At 39.8% G+C, this 16,112-nt stretch overlaps 1 protein-coding gene across 1 annotated transcript in view; it reads left to right on the top strand.

Moving 5' to 3' along the window:
- Nucleotides 1–16,112, top strand: part of LOC149215205 (inositol hexakisphosphate and diphosphoinositol-pentakisphosphate kinase VIP2-like) — a 556,818-nt gene that overhangs the window by 495,503 nt on the left and 45,203 nt on the right. Inside the window, exon 28 of the mRNA XM_089392550.1 lies at nucleotides 4,144–4,311. Coding sequence (XP_089248676.1) covers nucleotides 4,144–4,311 — 168 coding nt within the window. The remainder of the gene's footprint in view (nucleotides 1–4,143; nucleotides 4,312–16,112) is intronic.

The following is a 16,112-nucleotide window of genomic DNA, read 5'->3' as shown; positions in this document are numbered from 1 at the left end:
CCATGAAATGACGCAGAATGTTTGAGAGTGGTTCCAACCTCATTGGACTTCATATGGAGAAAATAGAATTTCATATCCTATTCAAAATTCAGCAGACTTAACAGTTTTCAGGTATTCAGGATCAATGGGATTGTGGCATTTCATTAGATTATATCAAGTATGAAGGTATGCGATTAGCATTTAATCAAGAGCACCAAGCCCTATATGTACCCTGGTGTTGGTGGTGTTAATTGTTTAACTCCTTTGTCACGCGGCACACCCTTAGCAAAAAATTACCTTTCAATCAAGTCAAAATCATCGATCAAACATGTTAAGCTTTTTCTACCATATTTTAAGTCTTGAATTAGGTAGTTTGATCAAAATTGGGCAATGTTGACTAATATCCCTAGACAATCGAGGTAGAGGCAAAGGCTAGACAAGAGGAGAAGAATCTAGATTCTAGATCATTAATGTACAATGGATGTTATATCTATCTTGATTTATGCAAAAATATGCATGTTTTCATGTCTTCTACAATTAATTTGGTATTTGGGATGTTTGTTTTGAGTATAAATGCAAAAAAATATAAAAATATATATATATATAGCAGACGCTTCCGCGGACGCTTCGCTTCCTAGATTTTTGGAAAATGACGCTTCGGCGTCCCCGCTTCCAAAAAACGCTTCCGCTTCGCTCCCGCTTCGTGCAACATTGATTGTGACTCCTTAGATTCCTATATATAGAAAGGAGGTCTTGTCATTTGTGTCATCCAATTGTTAATTTGTGTATGTAAAGGCGGTTGCCCCCTTGAAGAGACTAATTTTGAAATCGTTGATCTATCTTTTCTTCTATTTTGTGAGCTGGTTGCATAACAAAGAGCGAAATAAAATGAGTATTCGAAATTAGAAGCATGTCTCCTATGCCTCTTCTTTGAAGATGGCTCATTTAGATCAGCAGCAAAAGCATGATGCCTTCCTCTTATTTTACGATCATCACTCCTTTCATAGTTGTCTCTTCGATTCCTTTGAAGACAATGTGCTTGATAGTGAACATAAGCTTGACAATGAAAACATTAAACATTTGTTAGATCATTTCTGTCTCTTCTATCTCAAGAGGGAGGAAGAGGTCTTCTTTGTGAAGTAGATTCCTTTCTTGGAGCAGATCTAGAACCTTGTCTTTTACCAAACTTCTTTGAAACATTCCAAAATTAGGTCTCTTCTTATTACCCTTGGCATGGGCTGCAAAGGCTTCCTCATTTAGTTCTTCAGCAGGGTATCTAAAATGGATTTTTGATTCCTCTTGAGTACAGGCAGCCCATAGTTTTTCAAAAGATGGAGCATTTTCCCTTGCACTTATACTTGATGCAAAGGAATCCCAAGATCTAGGAAAACCACCCAAGGCAACAACTACCAATTCTTTGTCAGAGATTTCTTCATCAATGGCCTTGAGTTGATCTCTTATTGAAGTAATCCTGATGAAGTAAGATGCCACTGTATCATTCTTTGTCATCTTGATATTGTGAAGTTGACCCCTTAGATTGATGGATTGGTTGACATTGTTGATAGTGTATAGTCCAACAATGGCATCATACATGGCTTTGGAGGTTTTATGCTCAGCAATATAGGGAATTAAATGATCCCTAACAGAGTCCAAGATGATGCTTCTTGCCAAGATATCATCTTCATGAAACTTTTCCTTTCCTGCGTCATCCGATGGTACAGTAACTTTATCTATGACAATTCCTAAAACTTTGTTCCTTTCAAGAATAATGTCAACCCTAGCCTTCCATGCTCTGTAGTTAGTAGCTCCTTCAAGCTTGCTTGCAGTCTTCATGTAGGAATTCATGATGAATATGAAGATGACCAACCAGAAATAAAAAATATGACGAATCCCAAATCCCTCAAAGATGTTCCCAACGTGATCTCTCAACTCTTGAGTTTATAGTACAGTGAAGGACCAGAATAATTTTTCACAATTGATAACCACTTCTAATGATATTAACTGTCCTTATTTTATTTTCCAATCATCAAGTAGTTATACATGAAAAACTTCAACCATGCAATTCTTCAATTAGAGCAGTAAATAAAGATCACAGTAAACAAAGTAAATAAAGATCACAGTAAACAATGAACAATAGACAAGAGACACCAAGAATTATGCTCACATCTAGTGCATAACTCACAAGGGGAAAAACCAATCAAAGTCTTCCTTTATGAGAGAGACTTTGTTCAATAGTACATCAAAGAATATTTGAATAAAGTCAAATCTGACCTCAACAATGTCCCAAGTCAAAATCCAATCAACAGAAGAGAGAGAGCCAACTTCTGGTCAACGAAAATATTCTACACAAAGAGGCCGAATTTTGGCCCTGAGGTGACTGATCAGACAGGCTGAAATTCAGTCTTAAGGCAGTGACGGAAAGTCAATGCTCCAGTCAAAGAAAACTCTGTCAAACCAACTGTCAATGGATGTGATCAACGCAGGTCAACGTCTCAATGTAGGAGAACTTCTGAAGTATTCGGCCTTCCAAGATAATCTGAACAGAGATCAAACATATGCCAATATTCCCAAGTCAAATGTGATAAATGCAGCTCTAAGAAGAAAAGACAACACTCCTGCTGAAACCCTGCTGCTCCTGCTGCTTGAGAATGCGCTGCTCCAAACCCGCTGCTCGGGATTCGTTCACTGAAACCCTTTCTCCGCCACAAGCTCCGCCTTGAAAAGCGTTGCTCCTGCTGCTCGAGAACCCGCTACGCCAAACATGTATCACATTTTGTGTGCTAGTAGTCTTTAATTTTTATTAAGACAGTCCATAGTTATATAGTAAGGTGTAGAGCCATGTCAAGCATCTTGTTTGATAGAATAATCATGAAGACATATGCATCGAACATGGAATGGCACCCCCAGTAAAGACCTAGCCATATAACTTTTTTATAACCATGGGATTTTCCATTGTATAGCAATGCACTGACTTGATTATTACACTCATAATTCATGAGTAGGTATGCATTACAGGATAACTCACATAACTACTTCATTTTGTTTTATGTTGTGTTCTAGGTGTGGAATACCTACATCTAAGAATAGCCATAAACCTCATTTGAAAATTGTACACAAAGATACTGTATATGACACAATCAATTAACGGTGTATTAAAACCGGTCGTATGGTATGGCAATTAGCCGGTCTAGACCAGGTTACCAGTTGAGGACCTCGGACCGGCTTCTGAACTGGATCAACCTGTTCACAAATCGATTTGACCATTCATAGATCAGTTTGATTGGTTTCGTCGGTTCAGACGCGTGTTCTTCCCCCGAAAAAACATTGCCTTCCTCCAAATTTTAGTTTACTGTTATATAATAATCTCTTCTATTTACATATTTGGTGATATATGTATATGGAATCAGTTTGTTTATCAATTTTTACTGATCCCATCTTGATAAGTGTAGTTTAACGATTTTATTTTTTTGGACATTTTTTTTAGTGAAATTAAACACAAATTATTGAAATTATAAATTTGAATGATTAAATTTGTGCAGAATCATTGTCCAAGGTTTTCAATGTTATCAATTTATTTATGCATTTAAATAATTAAACATAATAAGATCACCAAAAATTGTATCATTAAAAAAGCACAAACACACAATAGGTCAACTTAGCAGGTTTGATATATTCCTGGTTTGACCTTTGGCCAGTTCCGATCCTATTTCTGGTTTTTCATACTTCGATTTTAATCTATATGTCAGCTACTTATGACTGCAACAAGAAGCCTAATACTCGTTTGGTGAAACATGAGAAACTCTGGCAACTCATGTAAGGAGGTTTGTACGAATAATTGCTGAATGTTGCCCAAAACTCAACAACTGGGTATCATATACAAAATTTCAAAACAATTATGCTTTTAATATTTCAGTATCCTCTTCTACCTCGATGTTGGCCTTGTGCATGCACGTAGGAAGAAAGATGGTTTTTAAAGCATGCACCATATTATTCCAAGATATATTTTTGATTGTTATTGTGTTATGTTTAAAGAATTTTTGCTTCGGCTTTTGTGCACGCACAATACATGTCACTCTGCATTTATATCATATTTCTTGCCAATTCTCTTTTGTTCATTAGACAAATGCATCCCGGATTAAATTTTAAGGTATTTGTGGATGACAGGAATCTCATATCCATTCTTTAATGAATGTCCTTCGGTATTGTAACTTGGATGATTCACTGCAAGGAGAACGCAGCCTTGTTTGTGATGATGCTCTTCACCGCTTGTATAAAACTAGAGAGCTGGACTATATGGCCTACATTGTATTGCGGATGTTTGAGAACACAGAGGTGAGTATTTCTTCTTACAATAAAATTAGAATCGGGACAAATATAATGCTTAAGCTTCTTTGTAGTTCCATATTAGATTATGTACTTTTATCTTCTACGACATTTCTCAAGTACTAGTATCCCGTAGATTATATTAATCAAGTGGTTCCACGTCATGGTTTCAAACTCATACTCCGGGATCAGGTTTGATAAATATTTTTTTAAAATGATTATGAACTGCATTCATTTTCTTCTTTATATGATCTCTATTTTAATTACATTGCTCGTGAAACGTTTCTCTGATTCCAAAGAGGGAGATGCAAATGTAGCCATTATGGTCTTCTGTAAATGAAGTATTGAGAAATGTCATGTCCCCAATTAATGATTTTCCTAAGGGAATTTTCAATTTTGCAATTTTTGGCATATAAACTTAAGAAAAGTGGGTGAAAAAGACAAATTTATAAAGTTGCCACCCCCCAAAAAATAGAAAAGCCAAGAAATTCGATGGGAAGTCGATAGTGGGAGCCACTCCGAGGGAATATGCACCCCTTGGAGGAATTCCAATTGGGTGAAAGAGAGAATTTGATGGGTAGAGCCCACAAGGAGCATGAGGGATGGTTAGCTATAAATTGGAGGTGAGACTCATTTTAGGGGCTTTTTGACAAATTGAATTTCTGATTTAGAGTACTCTTGAGCTGCTTAGCCAAGACTACCAATGCTACTTACCACAAGGAGATTTCCGGGTGGAAATCTTAGCTCTTTCTTCGGTGGACTTAGAGTGCCACCCTAGGAGAGAATTTTAAAGCTTATTGGAGAGGAGATTGGTAGAGATTGTGGGTTAGTTCCAGCGATACTTCAGCTAGTTCGAACTTCCAGGAGGATGCAGTGGCAGAAATCGATTTGCTTGGTTGAGCCGTCTTCAAGGGAAAATTCAGTTCATGAATTTAGGAGAAAGTCCCTTAATGTTGAATCATATTTTGTGGAGAGTTTTAGAGATGGATATTACTGCTCTGGTGAGAACCAAATTCAACTTTCTTAGGGCCTGCGCAGTCTTTTGTTGGGCATAATTTCGTGGAGTTGGTTCTTGCTGAGTTGTGCAAGGTTGAGGAAGAAATTTTCCTCTTACCTTCTGGGAGTAATTTGTCGAAAATTCTACAATCATTTGAGGGTGGAAACAAGGCCAAATTTGTAGTAGTAGCTTGAGGGGGACGCAAAACCAATAGAGGAGGACGTAGCACCAAATTTGGGTAATTCCAAGAGATTGGAATTAGCCCAAAACATTTCTGGGTTTTGTTGGATGCATCAAGGGGTTTGCTCCTAATTTTGCAGAATTTTTGGAGGAGTTTTGGTGCCCCAAAACAACAGAGTTATTTGGCAGTCAGTTGGGAGGAGTGAGTTTAAATTTGGGGTCCCAAGTGGTCGGTAAAATTTGCCAAAAACATTTTTGCGTTTTTTCTAGGATTGTGGAGGAGAGCCTAAGATTAATTTGGCAGAATTTTCTGAGCATTTTAGGGGGCTCAAACAAGTATTCTTTCCAACTAGCAGCTATAGAATTCCAAGGCCAGCGCAGAACTTGAGGAGAAAACATTTTTTTACATCTTGGCAACATATTTTCTCACTTGGGTTTGTTTAGCTTGCTTTGGCAAGCCTGGGTGCATATATTCCATATACTTGTACTCTCCTCTTGATAATAAAATGGCTCAGTTTTGCGTAGTCTGGTGTAAATTTTATGGGTGTTAATTGTTTTTTGAATTTTCTATGTTGCATTGTATTCTTGCTTAAATATCACTGTTAAAATTCCAATTTGGAACATTACAGTGGTATCAAAGCATGATCTTGGCCAGCTGTGGGGAAGCTAGCAAGATCATGGAGGTTTTGGGCATGCATGCATAGTTACTAGTGAATTTATGGGCAATCCAGTGACACATAAAGGGAAAAGTACACAAGGGATCATGAAGGCGCTGATGAGGTAGAATCGAAATTTGAGGAGGCAAAACCAACAGGTCTTAGAGGGGACACAAAAAATGGTACAAAACCAACAAAGAAGCCAATCATGCACAATCCAACAATACAACACCCATACATATGGCCAATTTGGTTGTCCTAACATGCCTCATTTTCTGGATCAAGGACAAGATCATCTTGTAGAGGAGGGCAGTTAGACGGTCAGACCAAGGGGTGTTTCTACTGGTGGAGATCGGGGTTTAGATGTCAGGACCCTGAGGAGGCTGAGCATGAGGACACACAGGATGGTGAGGGGTACATTAATATACCCAGTGTGGTGCAGGAGTCACCATTGTTGGAGACCTCTTTGGTAGCACCGGTTGACACCTTGGTGGAGAGAGTAGAGGCTACACCCCTAGAGCCATATGTTGATGAGGTTTCATCCCTAGATAAGGTGCTAGGAGACATAGAGGTACCCGATGCCATGACTCAGTTCCCTGAAGGCGGCCACCTACAATAGCATGAACTGTTAAAATTGGAAACTAGGGCCAAACTCCACTTGGGTCATCTTATTTATGACAACTGATATTTTTCTTGGATTCCTGTCTCTGAGAGGTGTAGGATTGATCTAAAGATCATCTGATTCCGACATGTACAAATGAAGTTATGAATTTATTTTGATTATGGACAAATTGTCAAGGTCGGCTAGAAAACTTATGTAGGCTCAGAAGCCCAACAATCACGTCTATTCATCATCAACATTTGCTATAAATACATGATGACTTAGCCTCATTTGGAGACACTCACTCCATACACACATCTCTCTCTCTCCTCATTGATTGGGTACGCATTTCTAGGCAGCTTTCTCTCTCACACGTGCAAAGGAAAGGAGGATGAAATTTCTGTTTTGAGCGTTGATTGCGTTGACCAAAATTCTAGGACAGTTTGACTATGCGTTGACCAGCATCGTTGACCTGTTTGACTGCATTTTTTAGTGGGATATTTTTGTTTGAGCAAGTTGCATTTTTGGGCACAGAAATCAAGGTAAAACGTTGACTTTGACCAACATTGATTGCAGCTAGGGCTGACTGCATGGTTGGCTGTTTGACCAGATTTGACTGGGCTATTTTGGGATGTTTTGAGGGCTGATTCATCTTGTTGTTTGGAGGCCGAAGTTGACTGAAGTTGACCGATTTGTTGAGGGTCAAATCTGCCTTGTTGACCAACATTGACTTTTCTAGTTAGGGCTCTTCTGCCACTGTTATAAATTATCAGATTTTAAAATTGTACTCTCTCTTTGCTGAACTATTGAAGACTAAAATAAGATTTGATCAAGGGTTTCCCCACATTGGGGTTTGTCCCTGGCTGGTGCCACATCTTGTGTCCTCTTGTCTTGGCTTTTCTTCTACTGTTTATGTTTATGTTCTATCTACATTTTACTATCATGTTGATGTGATTGCTAATCTGAATATTGATACTGGGTTAATAAAGAAATTGAAGTAAAATTGCTCTAAAGCATGAAACATACCATTGTTGCCTAAAATTAACATGGTATCAGGACTGAGGTGAAGACAAAGCCCAAGCAAGTGTGAAAGAGCAATCACCAAAGACAGTTGGACAAGGACAAAAGGCTCAATGGGTTCCTCATCCCACTTCCCAGCTGAAGACAACCTCCTTAATAAATCTAACTATCATGGATGGAAGATGTCTCTTGATTTGACCTTGGAAGAACAAGAAGTGATGGATTATGTGCTGGGTAAAATCCCTGAGCCTCCTTCAAATGCATCGGCTGCTATGATGACCAAGTACAATAGGGCTGAAGTCAAAGCGAAGAAGATTATCAGGGATTCCATAAACAAGCATTTGGTGGCCTATATCTCCGAATTGAAGACCTCCAAGGGGATCTACGATAGGTTGGTCGACATGTTCAAGGTTAGTAATGCTAATGAAATTCTATTTCTCAAGAATAAGTTGAAGGATATTAAGAAGGACAAGGACGAGGATATACAATCCTATTTTTTGAGGATTAGTGAGATCAAGAATGATCTACTCTCAATTAGAGAAGTCATTCTTGACAGGGAACTTACTCTCATCACCCTTGGAAGACTCTCACCTGAGTGGTATGTATTTAGAACCACTATACTCAACAATGATTGAATTCCAGGGTTTGAAGAATTGATGTTGAGATGCATTCAAGAAGAAACAAGAATGGTGGAGCAAGAAATGCCTTCTAATAGAAGCCACCCCATTGCATTCTCCACTCATGCCAAACGGAAGAACAATGCAGGTTCAAAGAAGCAAAGTCAACAAAACTAGAAGGAAGGGAAGATGCTTTGTTTGCAACAAGTTTGACCACTATGCAAGGGAGTGTCCTAATAGAAGGGATGCACCTCGAGATGATGACTATCATAACAAATCTAGGGGCAACTTCAACAACAATGATCAAAGAAATCGCAGGTCCAATGGCAAGGGAAAAAGGGATGCAGAACATCAAGGAAATGGTCGACCCTCCAAGAAATCAAGGAACTCTAGGTATGAAGAATCAAATGTTGTTAACAATAAGCAAAAAGAGTATTATCTTATATCGGCCCTCTTCACCGCCTCTCCTCCAGACACTTTGGGAAATTCACTGATTGATAGTGGTGCCTCAAGGCACTTCACCAAATACAAGGAAGCTCTCTCTAATCTAATAGAAAGGGAGACAAACTTGTAGATCATCCTTGGAGACGATGCCACCTATCCCGTGAAGGGAGTAGGGAATGTTACCCTTCAATTGAATCAATGTAACACTATTCATTTGCAAGAAGTACTATATGTACTTGATTTCAAGAAGAACCCGATGTCCATTTCAGCAATGGAAGACAAAGGATTCAAGGTGGTTTTTATCGATGGAAAGGTATGTGCTTGGAAAATAAATTTTAAAGATGATTTTACTCTTGGGTTTGGGTTTGACACTTTATATCAAGTTGGAGGAAGTCCATTGGGAGCCATGTCTTGTGACACATCTCTACAATTTGAACTATGGCGCCAGAGGTTCGCCCATCTTCATTATAAGGCCCTACCCGATGTGAGACAGATGGTGACAGGTATGCCCGAGTTCAAAGTATGTTCGGGATGTGCCGAAGGAAAACCTACAAGGGGACCATTCCCCTTAAGTAATAGCAAGACCACAAATATATTGCAATTGATCCACTTCGACATATCTAGTATGATGCTCATAAACTCTTTGGGAGGATACTTATATTATCTCACCTTTATGGATGATTATTCTCGCAAGACCTGGATCTACTTCTTGAAGAAGAAGGATGAAGTGTTCACCTGGTTTCAACACTTCAAAACCTTTATCGACAACCAATCCGAGAAGAAAATCAAGATATTGAGGAATGATAATGGGACCGAGTACGAATCCATTGAATTCCAAAATTATTGCAAAGAAGTTGGTATTAAGAGGGAGACCACAACGCCATACACTACCGAACAGAATGGTGTGGCTGAAAGGAAGAATCGCTCTATTGTAGAAGTTGTTTGTGCCATGCATCATGATCAAGGCCTTCCGAAGTTTCTATGGGTTGAAGATGCAAATATTGCCGTATATATTCAAAACCGATGCCCTTATCAAGCATTGGACTCCAAGACTCCCGAAGAAATGCTCATTAGTAAGAAACCTATGTCTTTCATTTTAGAATTTTTGGAAGCCCCGTATATTTTCATGTGTTGAAAGAGAAAAGAAGCAAATTAGGTGCATCTGGGAAGAAAAGAATCTTTGTGGGCTATAGTGAAAATTCTAAGGGATATAGAATTTATGTGGCTAGTCAAAAGGAAGTCGAGATAAGCCATGATGTCACCTTCAACGAAGATATGGCCCTCAGGAAGATCAATAACCTTCCTATCCTAAGGAAGGACAAAGAAGCTGACATTGGAAATCAAAGTGCAAAAGAAGATGAAACGATGTCTGATGTTGATGAGCTTATGGATCTTATTGATCCTCCTCCTCATGAGCCCTCCTCCAAAAGAAGACCCTCATGGCTTAGGGAGATTCTTGAAGATGCCGAGAGACAACATTGCTCCAAGGGGGACTTTCCGTGAAATTAAGAAGCCGAACAGGTATCAAGGATATTTGACCGCGATGAGTACTATCATTCAAAGAAGCCGTGAAGCATCAAGTATGGAAGGATGCTAGGAATGAAGAATACGAGTCAATTATGAAGAATGATATTTAGGATGTGGTCCCTAGACCCTAGGAAAAATCAGTTGTCACCTCGAAGTGGCTCCACAAAATCAAGCATGGAGCTGATGGAAGTACAAAAAAGTTCAAGGCTCGATTTGTGGCTCAAGGCTTCTTTGAAGTCCAAAGGAAAGTGTAGATTACGATGAGATATTTGCACCTGTTTCCCAATACACCACCATCCGCTCGATCATAGCCCTTGTCGCCTCGCAAGGATGGAACCTACATTAGATGGAAGTCAAGACCGCCTTCTTGCATGGTTCAATCAAAGAGGAAGTCTATGTGGAACAACTCGAGGGGCTTGAAGTACATGATCGGGAATCTCATGTATGCAGGTTGAAGAAAGATCTCTATGGATTGAAGCAAGCACTCCGGGCTTGGTATGAGAGGATCAATAGCTATCGGATGAAGCTAGGATTCACTAGAAGTGAAGTCAATCTGAACCTTTACTTTAAGGTTGAAAATGATAAACCTCTCATTCTGGTACTTTATGTGGGCAACCTTTCCTGACAGGCGTTACCCTCTCATTCACAAATGTAAGAGGGAGTTGGCTTCTGAATTTGAGATGAAGGACCTAGGACCAATGCACTATTTCCTAGGTTGGAGGTGTGGCAGAAGCCAGGTGAAATTTTTCTCTCTCAAGGAAAATATGTTGTGAAGATATTAGAAAGATTTGGGATGGTGGACTGCAAGCTTGTGACTACTTTGATGGAACTTAACTTTAAGAAGTTATGTGGTAGTGCTGCTGGACCTGAATTGGGAAATGCTTTTGAGTATCGTCAACTCATAGGAGCACTGATGTTCTTGGTGAACTCCCATCTGGACATATGTTTTGCAGTTAACACATTGAGCCAATATATGGTTGAGCCTCATCATATACATTGGATTGGTGCCAAGAATCTTCTGAGATATCTTCAGGGCACAATCACTCATGGACTGAGATACACTACCAGAGATGTGAGGTTGCATGGTTATTCTGATGCTGATTGGGCTGACAGTGTGGTGGATCACAAGAGCACTTCTGGATGTTTTTTTTCTTTGGGTTCTGCTTCGATATCCTGGATGATCAGGAAGCAGAAATCTGTTGTTTTGAGCATCGCTGAGGCCGAATACATAGCACCCCCGAGACCGAATACATAGCTGCTAGTATGGCCTCGTGTGAAGCTGTCTGGTTGAGGAAGCTCTTTAGTGAGCTGTTTGGTCATGTGCTGGATACCACTGTGATCCTCTGCGACAACCAGAGTGGGATCTGATTATCATAGAATCTCATGTTTCATGATTTCTCCAAGCATATAGATATCAGGTACCACTTTATCCAGGATATGGTATAATGAGGAGCAATAAGGCTCCCTGATGAGCAGGTCAACGATGTTTTGACAAAGTCCCTAGGGAAGGTCAAGTTCTTGGCCTTCCGAGAACGACTTGGAGTCGTGGAGAGACCCTCTTATGAGGGTCTTGTATGAGATGGACATTGAGCTCTGTGAGCTCCGACGGCCTTGGGGTACTTCTTGGAGCAGTGATCAACCATAGGGTGAGTGGTTCAGCCTTCCCCTAGTGGTTTGCTATGTACAGGGTGAGTGGTTCAGCCTTCCCTGATGATAACCCTTGGCGACATGTAGGCAGGATGAGTGGTTCATCCTTCTCCTGCTAAGACATCCTACCCATGGAGTCTGGGACTCATGGGAAGTACCTCTCATCTAGCCAATAAGTAGAAAAATGAAGATAGGGACCATAGTACTATTGATGGATGCATTGTGTACTACCGTACTCCCTATGCTAGGATGACTAATATTGATCTGGGATCAATGGAACCGACTTCGGGTTAGTAAGAGTGGATTGGTATGACACACTGTTTTGATTGGAATTGACTTCGGGTCAGTAAGAGTGGTATGAGACACTCTTTTGATTGGGACTGACTTCGGGTCAGTAGAGAATGGTATGATACATTCTCGATCACTTCTTCTTCTTCAATAGTTCAGCAGAGCAGTGCAGAGCAATGTATTGATGGTAGATATAGTGCAGATTGACAGATGGATTAGCAGATGGAGTTCTCCCTAGTTGAGAGGGAGCGTTAAAATTGACAACTAGGGTTAGACTCCACTTGGGTCATTTTATTTATTACAACTGATATTTTTCTTGGATTCCTCTCTCTTAGAGGTGTAGGATTGATTCCGACATGTACAAATGAAGTTATGAATTTATTTTGATTATGGACAAATTGTCAAGGTCGGCCAACAAACTTATGCAGGCTCAGAAGCCCAAGATTGACGTCTATTCATCCTCAACATTTTCTATAAATACATGATGACTTAGCCTCATTTGGACTCACTCATTCCACACGCATCTCTCTCCTCATTGATTGGGTACACATTTCTGGGCAACTTTCTCTCTCACACATGCGAAGGAAAGGAGGATGAAATTTCTGTTTTGAGTGTTGATTGCATTGACTAAAATTCTGGGACAGTTTGACTATGCATTGACCAGTAGAGTTGACCTGTTTGACCGAGTTTTTGAGTGGGACATTTCTATTTGAGCAAGTTGCATTTTTGGGCACAGAAATCGAGGTGAAGCGTTGACTTTGACCAGCGTTGACTGCAGCTAGGGCTGATTGCATGGTTGAGCGCTTGACCATTTTTGATAGGGCTATTTTGAGGGCTGATTTATCTTGTTGTTTGGAGGCCGAAGTTGACTGAATTTGACTAATTTGTTGAGGGTCAAATCTTCCAAGTTGACTAGCGTTGACTTTTTTGGTTAGTGCTCTTTTGTCGCTGTTATAAATTATCAAATTTGTAAATTGTACTATCTCTCTCTATTGAACTATTGAAGACTAAAAGAAGATTTGATCAGGGATTTTCCCCACATTGGGGTTTGTCCTTGATTGGTGCCACATCTTGTGTCCTCTTGTCTTGGCTTGTCCTTATTGTTTATGTTTATGTTTTATCTGTGTTTTACTATCATGTTGATGTGATTGCTAATCTGAATATTGATACTGGAATAATAAAGAAATTGAAGTAAAATTTCTCTAAAGCATAGAACATACCATTGTTACCTAAAATTAACAAGAACACATAGAGGGACGTGAGTTAGTCATGGAGGGGCAGGTTGTGACCCATGTAGATGTGCAAATTTGCTGCAATAATTGATTTATTTCTCCTACTTATTTATAATAAGTTATTCACCAATAGTTTAGTAAATACTGAAATAAATTCAGTTACAGACTTGACAAATTAGGAACTTAAAATTAAAAGGCAAGAGAAAACATCAGCATATGAACAATCACATTGACACACTTATTTTTGGACAATCATCCCCGGAAAAACCCAATGCGCGAAAACCGGTGCAGCAGCTCTAAGGGTTTTATTATTATGCAAGAGAAATATCTGAATACAAATCTAGGGTGCTCATCTAGCAATCCTTCACAGAGAAAATACTGGCAGAAAATTTGAGTGAATTTTAGCTCAGTTCACCTGTTTGAATTCGAGCTGATCTGGCACAAGACTGGCTAACCCTGGCTAACCCTGGCTATTTTTGTGTCACCTCTTATGCCCTCTGCGTTAGCTTTCACGGCAGTTCCCGACAGTTTCGGCTATTCTTGATAGTTCTAGCTTCTGCCCTTTGCGTCAGCTTTCCTGGCTGTTCCAGCAGTTCCCATCAGTTCCATTTGTTCCCGACAGTTCCGGCTTCTGCCCTCTGCGTCAGCTTTCCCAGCTATTCCGACATTTCTTGTTGTTCCCGACAGTTTCGACTTCTACCCTCTACGTTAGTTTTTTTGGCAGTTCCTGACATTTCTAGCTTCTGCGTGACAGACAACTCTTTTGCTCTGTGTTGGCCCTTCTATTGGCTCTCTCTGCTTCTCTATCAGTATTCTTTGGAAAGTCCTTCTCCTAGATTCTTACTGCCCCTCTGCTGCAGAATGATCACTTAATTCGAAATCCTTAGCAAACCTTGCCCTAGGAATCGAATTCTAGATCAATTCGTTCTCTCCATTTGTCTTTCCAAATGAACCCCAGGCCTCCATTTTATACTTTTGATGTTGAGTCATCAATGACTGAGATTAAGTCTCTAATCAATGGCTAAGAGTAAAACATGACTTGATCTGCATTCTAGATCATTCTCACCCATATTTTGATTAATACCCATTAATATTTTAATTTCCTTTAGTTTAGACTTAGGAAACAAATTAAAAATATTAATTATTTTAATAAAATACAATACGGGTGGAATTTCACCAAATGGTTTACGGGTTCTTTAAAACTCATGTGCCTTAGCCTCTCCACCAAAGGCTAGAGCACTTCCGATGCTACCAAAAACTAACACTCCCTCTTAGCGAGGAAAGTGCTCTAGCAACAATGCCCAGCTGCATGCTGATTTGCTTCTGAAGCATCTCCTTTCCACACTGTTGTTGCCACCAACACTGTGTTGTTGCTGCTTCTGTACTACTTCCCATGACACTGCCACTGCCACTGCTGCATCTGTACTACAACTCCCTCTCAAATGCTGCATCATTGTATTAAAAGGCATTTTCCAACATACCCATTTGTTCCCGAAATTGAACGAACTTTTCTCTTCCTAGAGCCTTGGTGAGTATGTCTGCTACCTGATTTCCAATGGGAGTGTACTCCAATTGTACCGCTCCACGCTGAACACAGTCTCTGATAAAGTGACATCGAATATTGATGTGTTTGGAGCGATCATGAAATATTAGATTTTCAGAGAGTTTGATACAACTCTGATTATCATAGAAGATCCTTGTCGCTTCCATCTTTCTCCTGAATAGATTTACAAGCGGTTTCCTGAGCCATATAGCTTCACATGTTGCTTTGCTAGCTGCCATAGACTCAGCTTCAACAAAGCTCAGAGCTACAAACTTCTGCTTCTTACTGCACTAGGAGGTCATCCCAGATCCAACCAAAGCAATACCCAGTGGTACTTTTCCTGTCTATTGAACTTCCTGCCCAATCTACATCAGTGAATCCACTCAATTCGATATCATTGCCCTTGGTGTACCTTAATCCAAAATTGATTGTTCCCTGCACTTACCTGAGAATGTGCTTTGCTGCTGACTAGTGTGCCCTTTATGGTTCCACCATGAACTGACTAAGGGTGTTGATAGCATAACATAAGTTTGGCTTGGTGTTGACCAGATACATAAGTGACCCAATGAGCTGTTTATATAAGGTGGGGTCCACTTCCTTGTCTCTCGAAGCATCTATTTGCTTCTAATTGGTAATCATAGGCATAGACATAGGTCGACAATCTTTCATTCTTTATCTTTTCAGAATTTCTGATGCATATCTTCCTTGGTCAAGGAAGATCTCACCATCCTACTACCAAACTTCCAACCCCAAAAATTAGTGCATTAGCCCGAAATCTTTCATATAAAACTCAGTTTCGTGGTTCTTCTTACAATCCTCTGAGTGTGGATGATTCTGTCAAAAATAGATCATCCACATACAATACTAGAATTAACGGCTCACCTTCTACCAACATATATAAAGATTGGAATCGACATCGCTCTTGATGAATCCCAACTGTTGTAAGTAGCTATCAATTCGACCATACCAAGCTCTGGGTATTTGTTTTAGCCCATATAAGGCTTTCTTCAACCTGCACACATAAGTTCTCTTTTCATGTGTTTCGAAAGCTTTTCGTT

Source organism: Pinus tabuliformis, chromosome 1_1, assembly GCF_031772625.1.
Source record: "Pinus tabuliformis cultivar Carrire ecotype Pingquan chromosome 1_1, CPIR1, whole genome shotgun sequence".
NCBI classification, from domain to species: Eukaryota; Viridiplantae; Streptophyta; class Pinopsida; order Pinales; family Pinaceae; genus Pinus; species Pinus tabuliformis.
The sequence above is the reverse complement of the archived record's forward strand: the minus strand, read 5'-3'. Positions and strand labels throughout refer to the sequence as shown.